We start from the raw sequence: 11,953 nt of genomic DNA on the forward strand, positions 1-11,953 counted from the left end.
GCAGTGACTTGCTTCCCAAGTCGAGTCGAACTCAGATAAGAATACTTGTGCTCCAAATAGTTATGGGTAGGATAATCCGGATAACTCCTGGACTATTCTCCTGGAGTCTAATTAGATTTTATTGGATATATTTAAGGGGGTCATCAGTTTATGTTGGGCCATGACTTTAATTATTTGGACAATAGTGTGACCAAAAAGTGTAAAAAAAGTTAAAAAGACTAAACCAACTTGGGTTAGTCGACTGGTCAGCTCACTCGTCCGCTTAAACAAGTGTCGGGAGTTCGAATCCAGCCTTGTGCATGCAGCAACCTATTGGCCAGTGACAAACCCTTAAATGGAACTCAGATCCGCGACAGATTAGTCATTGACCTGTTAGGTTAGAGGATACCGTGGCAACCAAAAAAAAAAAAAAATTTAAAAAGACTACACATAAAAGAGACCTATGTAAACAATCTTACTACAAACATGATATATAGTAGGGCATAATGATATTATTTGATTTATGTAACCAATTCATCTTACTGCAAGACTTTGTTGTTGTAGTCTAATAATAATAAAAATGTGACCTTAATTTTAGTTACACTTTTTAAATGTTGCTAAAATTTCATAGTTACTGATTGTATAATACCATTCCAGGATTCACCGCTCTTAGGGTAGCTAGGGTGTTAAACCCTTTGGTTGGTTCACAGGTTAAGAGAATATAATGGTATGATCAATTTCCAATTGTAATAAAGAATAATTTGCAAAGATAAAGAAGCAGTAGGAAATTTAACGAGAATACGCTCCAACAAGAAGACAAATTGTACAGAACAACTCCCAATAACAGCCATGAAGTACAAACATGAAGCCACCAAATTTGATGGCTCACAGTTTTACATCTAAATTTCAAATAACTTACAGATGAACATATCTCACTGCACTATCCAAAGGTTCTCAGAATCCAATTCACAAAAGAGGTCGATCTTAGATAACTTCCCACCTTACATAACTTGCCTAAATTCCAAAGAATAGTTGTCGATAATGTACAATGAACTGATATAACGAAGAAGATAAAAAAGAACAGCATATTCCCACATGAAATGTACACGAGTTTCTGTAGGCACAAAGTGTTTTTCCTTTGTCAAACCACTGGGAAAGACATATAACGCAACTTGGTGATTCAAATGACAGCATTCTTCGCTTTCGAGTGGCTGGTTATCTAAATTATTGGATCCCGTGCTTTCAGGGCTATGAGGTATCTCACGTTCAGTGGATGGATTTCCTGAAGTTCCCTCACCATCCTTACGTGACTTGTCTGTATCATCTCCATTTTTTTCTTTGCCAGAACTTCCTCCAAGACCATCTTTTGGAATATTATGAACCAAGTCTGGCCTAGCTTCCACACCGACACGCCTAAGGTGCAACTGCCATGATACAGGTAAAGTTCAAACGTAAATCCAAGAGCACAAGACTATCCCAAGTAAAAATGAGAATAGAACAGATACCTGAAGATGTAAATTGACCTCATCTGGCCGTGAAAGGAAAGGAAAATCTCCACCCGTTTTCAGATATGCACGTCTAGCCTCCGGATACCTTTCACTCAATTGGTCTTTAAGTAGTTGAGGAATTGCACAGTAGTCATTGGTCTTTAAGAATGGAGCAAGACCATGTGGGAAAACAAGAAATTTTAGTTATGTAATATCTTAGACCATACTATTTGTGTCATAGTTGAAAGGCAAACCAGAAATTAGTTGGGCTTATGCATACATATAGTTATGCTTTTTTCTTCATGAAGTGAAAAGTAATATGTACAGACTTTCTGGTGGAACATGATAATAACTGTTAGCAGAATTCCGCAGATCAACTAGAGGGTAGGGCTGTTATAGAACTCAGATCTGGTAATAAAACAGCATGCTGAAAAAAGTGGGCAATTTACTTAGATAAAATATTTTGATCCCAATATTACCCAAATATCTTAGTTGAAAACAGGTTACACATAATTCGCTTGAGGCAGAAACGGATTGGAGGTTACTCTGCCACAAGCTACTTCGTTGGAGGCTGCAACAAATTACTTGGGGAAGCATGATTCGTGAGTAATTCATTGTTGGCAGCAGCAAATTACTTTGGGATCATAATCCGTGGCTCCCCGCAGTGAATTATAAACAAAAAGGTGGTTTGTTTGAGGGAGCAACGAATTAGTGTGTTGAATGAATTAATTTTTAGTACATGTACGTATAAACGAACTTTTAGAGTATAATACTCCAAAATTTTTAAAATACAGCATAGTGGATTAAGTCATTAAATACAATTTTGGAATATTATATCTTCTCAACAATACTCCCATCAGCTATACTGTATTTAAAAAAGTTTTAGAGTACTATATAATAAAAATTCGTGTATAAATACAAGTATTAAAAACTAATTCATTCAATGCTTTGAACCACTCTTTTATCCATAATTCGCTGGTGAGAGCCACGAATTATGATCCCAAAGTAATTCGCTAATGCCAACAACAAACTACTCACGAATCATGCTTCCTCAAGTAATTCATTGCAGCCTCCAATGAATTAGCTTGTGGCATAATATCCTCCTCATTCATTTCTACGTCCAGCGAATTAAGTGTTTTTCGTAGTTTGTTCTTGGGCCGAATTATATAGATTCGTAAAAGGAGAAAAGTGTAACATGTTTGCAATTAGGACATTTAGGTAATATTGAGATAAAAACATTTTATTTAAGTAAATTGCCCGAAAAAAGTAAAAGAAAAACCTTTCAGAAAAGCGCATGAAGTAAACAAATTAAGAATGAGATGACATACATCCATTATGGTGATAGCTGAATCTGAAAGAAGAAGGGGGCCAACTGAAGCATCGGCTGTTGTCAACGACAGTCTGGAGGCCAAGTCTTCTCTTGAGAGTGTTTCCACCTGAATTACATCACACATCATAGAATCAATTTTACAAAACAAATTATCCTTTGCTTGGAAAATAGAAAAGCTTAGACAAATGCATCCTATGCGAGATAAAGGTTACCTGAGAAACAACAAAGTCAACTGAATCCGCAATAAATGGTTCATGGGGACCATCACGAATTCCTGTTAAAACGTATCGCTTAAGCAAAAAAGAGGGGGTCCAACTCGCACTGTAAAAGCAAAAGTAAAACCAGATCAGTTATAGGAAATCACTATATCAAACAGATAATGCAGAGTTAATTTACAGTTTTAGGTTTAAACTTTGAAGAAGGTCAGGGTAAAGGAGGATTGTTCCAAGATCAGCAAGTGCTTAAATTAGTTTTTGTAGAAAATAGGAAATCTACTGGGAAAATTTGGGATAAATTGTCTTCCATCAAAAAATGAACTCAGCATGTTACACGGCAATGTGACACAGTGCTTGCAGTCCTATTTTGTATAGACAAAAATGAACAAGGATGCTCTTTGTTGCTAGAAATTTTACTAGGTCAGCATATATTGCAGTTTATCATTCATAAATTAAAAGGACAATCACAGGTATTTGCTAGTTTTCAAAACTATAATTACTCTCTGCAATAGAATACAAGAAAATTACATTGGAGCCCATGGCATTGCAGCAGAGAAACTCCGTGTCTCCAAAAATGTGTTTGATAGAACCAAAGACCGAACTCTTCTTGGACGATGCAGAGCAAAAAGTTGTGCCAGGAACCCACCAAGTGATGTTCCATATAGATGTATCTATCACATAGATGGTAAATTAGAATATACTAAATACTTTTTTCTCAAGTTATCTGAATCAACGAAAAATTACAACTCATAGACAAATGTTTGGGTGTAGATGTTTATGCTAGGAGGAGAGATATGCTGTAAAAGGTATTGAAAACATGTATGATGTGTATGATGCAGAATACATTTCATACTCAACAATGCATTAGCCCCCTAATGAAAGAGTTAATAATTGAAGGAATAAGGGAAAGATCAGGGTTAGTTATTATCAAATGGCCAGTTAATGTTGTAACAGACTTAGTTACTGATGCAACTGCAATAGTTCATATAAATAGGAGGAGTCTTCCCAATATTTTGAGAGCCAAGGAATCTGGAATGTCCTACGGGAGCTGTGGGAGATTTCTGTTGAGTGCATCGAATTGTTTGATACCCATATAAGCATAAGGTGGCTTCAAAAGCAAATAATTTATATATTTTAACATTTAGATAGAGACATTTCATAAAATTTTATGATGTAAAGCAGCTGAAAATGTCAAAAAGTAAAAATCAATCTGACACACAAAAGTTAGAGGTAGAAAGCAGTGAAAATTTGAGATCATACATGGTGTACATCAATAGCATCCAAGAACTTTTCAAATACTTGAATCCACTCTGTATGATTCCATACACGAGGAATGTCAACAGATATGACACGGTAACCCTGCAAAAAGTGAAGACTTCGGTTATCCTTCCAAACTTGCAATTTATGAGAACTACTGAAGGTCTTTACAACCAAGAAATAAACTAAAACTGATCAAACTCCTATTAGAAGGTAATACTTGACAATAATATTTTGTCGCAAAGCAGTTCTATTCATTAAGAACTTTGTATGTATAGTCTTGCAAATGCACAATCACTCCCTTACTATAGAGTGGAGTGGATGATTTACAAACAATCTAAAAGTTGATATATATCATGAGTCACAACAAATATCTTTTTTAATGCATCTACAGAATCCAATTAATAACAGTTGGAATCAATTTTCGTTACAAATTAACGCTGTAAATAGATAGTTAGTAGACCCTTTAATAAACCAACACATTAGCATGTGTTTGTTATGATTGTAACATGAAGTGATAGCTAGCAGACCCGTTAATTAATCAACACAAGTTAACCGTTTACTACATTTCATGCAGTTATCTGATATCTCGGCTATTGCTCTCTCTCTTGTTTAGCCGAGCTGCTTCTTTTATTTATTTATTTGTAGTTAGTCAGGTCATTGTGTAGCTTATAAAGTCAAAGGGTTACATCAAGCTTGTAGATTTATGCATGACTTTATGTCGATACACACTGGATAAACATAGTAAGACAAATATTTAGGCTGCTGCAATGTTCAGTACCTTCATGGACAACGACATGATCTGTTTGTAGTATACATCAGCTGTTCCAGCTGTTCCAGGGAGACAAATAAGTGGAGGCACAGCTTTTGGACCGAAATCATAATATCGCCATTGCTTCGTGCCAATCTGCAAGAAGAGCAAGTCCCCACTCAAATTAGGTATGAACTATCAACTATGAACTATGAATTACTCAAGCAGAATCTAACTAAGAATGCTGCAACATGATTATCATCCTGAAAACCTTGTAGGATTCAGGGCATGAACCAATCCATTTCAAACAAAAGGCATCCATGTAATCTAAATTCTACCACTACAAAGCGCCAATTTATTAATGCTATCAAAGAACATCGAATCACCAACAAAAAAGAAAAAATAGTAAGCTATGGCATAAAACCTAGAACCAAATCAGAACGATAATTGAAAAAATGGAAAAAAGAACGCACGGGGATTTTGTGAAGAGGGACTTGAGACTTGAAGTGGATGTAATCACCGGGCGCCGAAAAGACGCCTTTCATGGCTGAATTCTTGAGCCGCCGCCGAAGAGGTTCCTATCAACCCAATCTTGCCCGCCGCATCAGCGATCCAAGGTTGGTACTTTCCTTCAATGGCGTTGAACTTCTTTGAAGGAACCGATCTTTGTACCCCTGTTTTGTTGCTCGTAACTGTTTCTTTTTGGTTCTTTAATTACAGCGATGCACTCTCACAACTCCAGAAACACTAGCAGACACAAAACCAATGCATTATTGGGATTGGAATGGACTCCAAATGCACTCTCAAATCACGCTCTGTACAATTATTATTATTTACATTCACAGTGGGTACATGTGGAATAATTCCATTGCATACTTAATCAACATTAGTCATTAGGGACATCGCACGTGCTATTTAGGCAAAACGAGATAATTACTCCTCTCATTTGCTTTTCAGTGAAACGAAAATGTTCGGTGTGACTTACTATTTCAATGCAAAAAAAAAAAAAAAAAATCAATTTCTTTAGGTAGACAAGGAATAATGAACTGTACTTTTTTATCAACGTGAATAATGGACTGCATTTTCGATCTTCAGAAGGTGAAAAAAAATCATTATAAATTATCTTTATAAAAATTTTATTTTTATCTTTTACACTTTAATCATTTGATATAGAAGTTACAAATACGAGTTATAATTTGATATTATACGTTATAGTTCGGTTTTTATGAGCTATAACTCGATCGAATAATACTTCAATCCTAACGTCCAACCAAACGGTACAATGATTGGATACGTTATCAATACTCTTCAAACTGAGCTAAATGCTCAAACCGTAACTGACGAAGATCTCACCGTACAAAAGCAAGGTAAAATATCTTCTTTTGGGCAGAATTAAGAAATAATATTAACTTAAGCATTGGAGTGCCTTTGCAAGTACAGTTCCTCCTCTCCCCATTCGCGAGTTACGAAGTGAAAGCTCGACCAAGAAAAGTTCATAGTTCGGTATTCAGGAGGAAAGCTCGGCAACTTATTGTTAACTGCTGACCTGCTCTCCATTATTTCCAAGCAAGAACAATTGGTGCCCACCGTGGGGCCGAAGAAAAAAAATAATATATATATATATATATATATATATATATATATATATATATATATATATATATATAAAGCCCTCTCTTATTCTCGGCCCCATTACCTTCACGTACACCCATGGCCGATGCACAATCTCCTTTTGCGTCCGAACTCCTTCGAATGGTGACCGAGCTACAACAGGCAAACCAGCGCATGGCGCAAAAAAATCAGAGAATGGCTTATCAGATCGCTGAGTTGAACAACGCTCGGATAGAAAACAATAATGGCCGTCAACCACAACAGGAAGACGAGGAACACCAATCTGATCCTTCACATGTTTCCGAAACTATTCGGATTCAACCACAAGACGAAAAAGTGCAGCCTGAAGACAAAGATAAGGAGCCCGACAATTCTGTGGGACCCTTCACACCAGATGTGATGAGCTTCGAGATGCCACGAAGGTTCACCTTACCAATGACTCTTACCCCCTATGACGGGCTTGGTGACCCAAAGAAGTTCCTCAAAAAGTTCCGATCAATAATGATCGTTAATGGTGCATCTGATCCTGTCTTATGTCGTTGCTTTCCATCTTATTTGGATGGCCCTGCACTTGACTGGTTTTGTGCTTTGCCTGCAGGTTCAATCTCCAGGTTCCAGGAGCTGGCCAAGCTATTTGAAGATCATTTTGTTGGATCTGCTATTTATTTGCATGACTCAGATTATCTGAACACGATAAAGCAAGGCCAGAATGAGAGCTTGAAGGACTATATGACTCGCTTCACGAAGGTCGCAATGAGCATACCAAACCTCCACCCCGATGTCCATTTGCATGCCATCAAAAGCGGACTCCGGCCAGGAAAGTTCCAAGAGACCTTCCCTATAGCCAAGCCGAAGACCCTGGCCGAGTTTCGCGAAAAAGCCAAAGGACAAATCGATGTAGAAGAACTCAGACAAGCTCGAAAAGCCGACAAAACACAATACAGGGACAAGGATAAGATACAAAACAATAAGAAGAATTTTAAACTAACTCCTCGATTTGAATCCTATACACAGTTTAACACAAAGCGGGAAGACATCATCAAAGAGATCTTGAACTCAAAATTGATCAAACCCCCGAGGAAGGCCGGAACTTATCAAGACACAAGGAACATAGATAAATCTAAATACTGTACTTTCCACCAGAAGCACGGCTACACCACTGACGAATGTGTGGTCGCAAAAGACCTTTTAGAGCGACTAGCTCGGCAAGGTCACCTCGACAAATACATCAGTGGCCATATGAAGAAGAGCACGCCATCCTCTACTAGAAACACTTCGTCAGAACCGCAATATCGGGGAAAAGAGAAAGCGTCTTCAAGCCCATATGAACCACCTCGAGGTGTAATTAACTGCATCTCAGGTGGGTACGCAAGCGGAGGAGCATCAAGCTCGGCTCGAAAGAGATCTGTTCGGGCAATGTATTCAGTGGAAGGAACTCAATAAGAGGCAAGAACAATCCCCGAATTTCCGCAAGTGATATTCACACGTGCGGACTTTAATTACAACATTCAAAATTTGGATGACCCTGTGGTCATATCTCTTCAATTGGGTGGTCTGCTAGTGAAGAAGATGCTATTAGATCCAGGGAGTAGCACCAACGTTCTATTTTATTCCACCTTTCAGAAAATGAAGCTCAGTGACAACATCCTCCAACCATCCAGTGGAAACTTAGTCGGCTTCTCAGGTGAAAGAGTCCAAGTATTTGGATCAGTGTGTTTACAAACCACACTGGGTGAGTACCCTCTATCCAAAACCTCTGATATTCAGTATTTAGTAGTAGATTGTTTTAGCCCATATAATTTTATACTCGGCCGACCTTTTCTAAATAAGTTTGGAGCAATTGTATCCACAATTCATCTCTGCGTTAAGTTCCCTGTGCAGGACGATCGAATTGCAACTATACATAGCGACTACAAAGAAGCACGACAGTGCTACAACATCAGCATGAGACTGCCAAATTGCTCAAAGCAAGCCAAGGTTAACAACGTCAACGTCTCTAACAACAACTCGGCCTTGGCCGATCTAGATCCAAGAGCCGAATTTCTCGAATGGCCCACACTAACAGATGAGTTACAAAAAGTATATTTCAATAATGATCCTAACAAATACACCTACGTAGGTACAACCATGAGCACGGCAGAACTAAAAGCGATACAAACCTTTCTACAAAAGCAAGCTGACCTGTTCACATGGAAACCATCTGATATGCCAGGCATTGTCCCCCAAATCATTGCTCATAAACTAGAAATCAAACCTTCTGTCCGACCAGTTCAGCAGAAAAAAAGAAACCTCTGAGACGAAAAGAAGAAGGCGTCATTAGAAGAGACTCAAAAACTAATCAATGCAGATTTTATTAGAGAAATACGGTTCACCACCTGGCTAGCCAATGTTGTAATGGTAAGAAAATAAAATGATAAGTGGTGCATGTGCGTCGACTTCACTGATCTAAATAAAGCATGCCCGAAGGATTCATATCCTTTACCATCCATAGACTCCTTGGTGGATAATGCTTCTGGTTATGCCACCTTAAGTTTCATGGATGCTTATTCTGGTTACAATCAGATCCTAATGCACCCTTCTGATAAGAGTAAAACAGCCTTTATTACTGAATTTGGTAATTACTATTATAAAAGTTATGCCTTTTGGACTAAAGAATGCAGAGACAACTTATCAGTGTCTCATAGACAAAGTCTTCGCCAAACAGATCGGCAGGAATATGGAGGTCTACATTGACGACATGGTCGCCAAAACAAAGGTCGGCCACGACCATATCGCCGACCTCGCCGAAATATTTGATCAAATAAGGCATTACAATTTGCGTCTTAATCCTGAAAAATGTGCGTTTGTCGTTCAAGGTGGCAAGCTTTTGGGGTTTTTACTAACTAGTAGGGGTATCGAGGCAAATCTAGACAAATGCCGAGCAGTACTAGAGATGACGAGCCCAAAAATAATAAAGGATGTGCAGCGGTTGACAGGAAGACTTGCTGCACTTTCCCAATTTGTCCCATGTTTGGCTTCAAAATCTTTTCCCTTTTTCCAAACACTCAAAAAGAAAAATGGAATGATGATTGCGGAAGAGCTTTCAATAATCTTAAAATCACTCTATTGCAACCGCCAGTCCTTCAAAAACCCTTACAAGGGGAAGAACTTTTCTTGTACTTATCAGTTACTAACTGGGCAATAAGCTTTACTCTTGTTACAGAAAGGGAGAAAGTTCAACATCCAATTTATTTTGTTAGCAAAACCCTACATCATTACAAGTCAATTATCCGAAGATAGAAAAACTGGCACTAGCACTGGTATTCTCGGCGAGGAGACTCCGACCTTATTTCCAGAGCCATGTTATTCACGTTCGGACCGAAGAACCATTACGCCAGGTCTTACATAAACCAGAGATTGCAGGCCGACTTGTCAAATGGTCGGTCGAACTATCTGAATTTGATATCAGATATCAAGGTTGGGGTCCGATCAAGTCACAATTCCTTGCCGACTTCATAGCAGAATCAACCATCCCAATAGCAGACGACCATACAGTACAATGGACTTTGTACGTTGATGGTTCATCAAACCCTCAAGGGTGTGGTGTAGGAATTAGGCTGGAAGGCGATGATGGTTTCATTTTGGAACATTCCCTTCACTTCTCCTTCAAAGCCAGCAACAATCAATCCAAGTATGAGGCCCTTATTGCAAGACTTTGGCTCTGTTTAGTTCTACACATATCCTCTATAAATGGTATATTATGATTCACTATTGGTAGTACAACAGGTAAATGACCTTTTTCAAGTCAAAGATCCATTGCTGACTAAATACTTATTATTGGTAAAACACTTGATCTCCCAGTTTACAAACTTTGAAATACAACATATACCACGAGATCAGAATAATAGAGCTGACATTTTATCTAAGCTCGGCAGCACACAATCTCAACTGTCAACATTACATCAATCCACTTTACATACTCCAAGTGTTACTCTAACAAATGTTTTAAGTGCCACACAGGGACAGGATTGGCGAAGCTCGTTTATACATTATTTGCAAACAGGTGATATACCAGATAGTGTCGAAAATGTAAAGAGGTTCCGATGACAAGCATCCTTTTTTATGTTACTCAACGGCTCTTTATATAGGCGAGGATATTCTCGCCCATTATTAAAATGCCTATCTGTTCATACCTTGGGTCGAGTTGTCCGACCCGGGATGATTAGCGACAAAGCGACCGACCTCCTCAGGTCAGACTATCCGACCTCTTTTTAAAGAGAGCTCGGCTAAACCGACAGAAAAGCCTAGTAAGGGGCCCAAATAGAGGAACACGACCCAAATCCAAAGGCAGTCCAAGCCTATAGAGATAAGGGCGGTTCCCTTGAAGATAAGCTAACCTCACTCAAAGATAAGATAAGATAAGATAACTAACTTATCTTATCTAAAAAGGTCACTCCACACCATTATAAATACACTGGAGCACCCAGGTATAACTCATACTCTGATTCTACAAAAAACCTGTTTAATACCCATGCTAACTTAAGCATCGGAGTCTCTTGCAGGTACCCCCCACCCTCCGGTGACAAAGGATCAACAGTGCAGCCAAGTTCAATAAGTCGGACACAACAGCTCCGGCCTCCACTTACAGCCGGACACGTCATCTCCGACCAGCATAGAAGATCTCGTCCGAGATCGACCTACAGTTTCAGGTAACCCTCAGAACATTGGCGCCGTTTCTGGGGACTTGGAAGTCATCCCACCACCATGGCGGATGATCATAACAACGACCACGATTCAGATCTAGAGGATAGAACACCGCACAAAAATACGGACACTACACTAAAAGACGCTCTAGAATCCAACGGGGACAAAAACTCATCAAATCCGGGAGTGATAGAGGCACTTCAAGATCGATTAAAGCAACTCGAAAAGGAAACCCATCATCAACGAGAAGTCGGAAAGGATCTACAAAGAGAGGTAAGATGACGTCGAGAATTAGAAGATAAACTTCTGAAACTCCAAGCCGATCTCAAAGCAAGAGCCACTCGGACCACCCCTGAGGACAACTCACGCAAAGATCAAGATCCATTCACTAGGGAAATCATGAAGACCAAAATTCCTAAGGACTTCAAACTTCCGGATATGACTTTGTACGATGGCACTACGGATCCCAACCATCACCTCAGCAATTTCAGAAGTAGAATGTATCTTACCGACGCCTCAGATGCAGTTCGTTGCAAAGCTTTTCCAACAACTCTCACAAAGACAGCAATCAGATGGTTCGACAACCTACCTCCGAAGTCCATCTCAAGCTTTGATGACCTAGCCAAAAAGTTCCTGGCCG

General features: G+C 39.0%; 2 protein-coding genes across 2 annotated transcripts; one reads left to right on the forward strand and one right to left on the reverse strand.

Moving 5' to 3' along the window:
• Positions 1–800: 800 nt before the first annotated feature.
• On the reverse strand, positions 801–5,869 carry LOC107630620 (alpha/beta-Hydrolases superfamily protein). The gene is made up of 8 exons (XM_016333824.3): positions 5,493–5,869; positions 5,050–5,175; positions 4,272–4,370; positions 3,540–3,682; positions 3,009–3,117; positions 2,795–2,902; positions 1,485–1,625; positions 801–1,403 (listed from the first exon to the last, which is right to left on the reverse strand). Exons 1-8 carry the CDS (start codon positions 5,562–5,564, stop codon positions 981–983), a joined length of 1,221 nt encoding a protein of 406 aa, XP_016189310.1. The 5' UTR covers positions 5,565–5,869; the 3' UTR covers positions 801–980.
• An 860-nt stretch (positions 5,870–6,729) lies between these two features.
• On the forward strand, positions 6,730–8,073 carry LOC107607184 (uncharacterized). The gene has a single exon (XM_016309163.1). The coding sequence runs from the start codon at positions 6,730–6,732 to the stop codon at positions 8,071–8,073; it is 1,344 nt and encodes a 447-aa protein (XP_016164649.1).
• The last annotated feature ends 3,880 nt before the right edge of the window (positions 8,074–11,953 follow it).

Source organism: Arachis ipaensis, chromosome B1 (assembly GCF_059453495.1).
Source record: "Arachis ipaensis isolate K30076 ecotype BB chromosome B1, ASM5945349v1, whole genome shotgun sequence".
Lineage (NCBI taxonomy): Eukaryota > Viridiplantae > Streptophyta > Magnoliopsida > Fabales > Fabaceae > Arachis > Arachis ipaensis.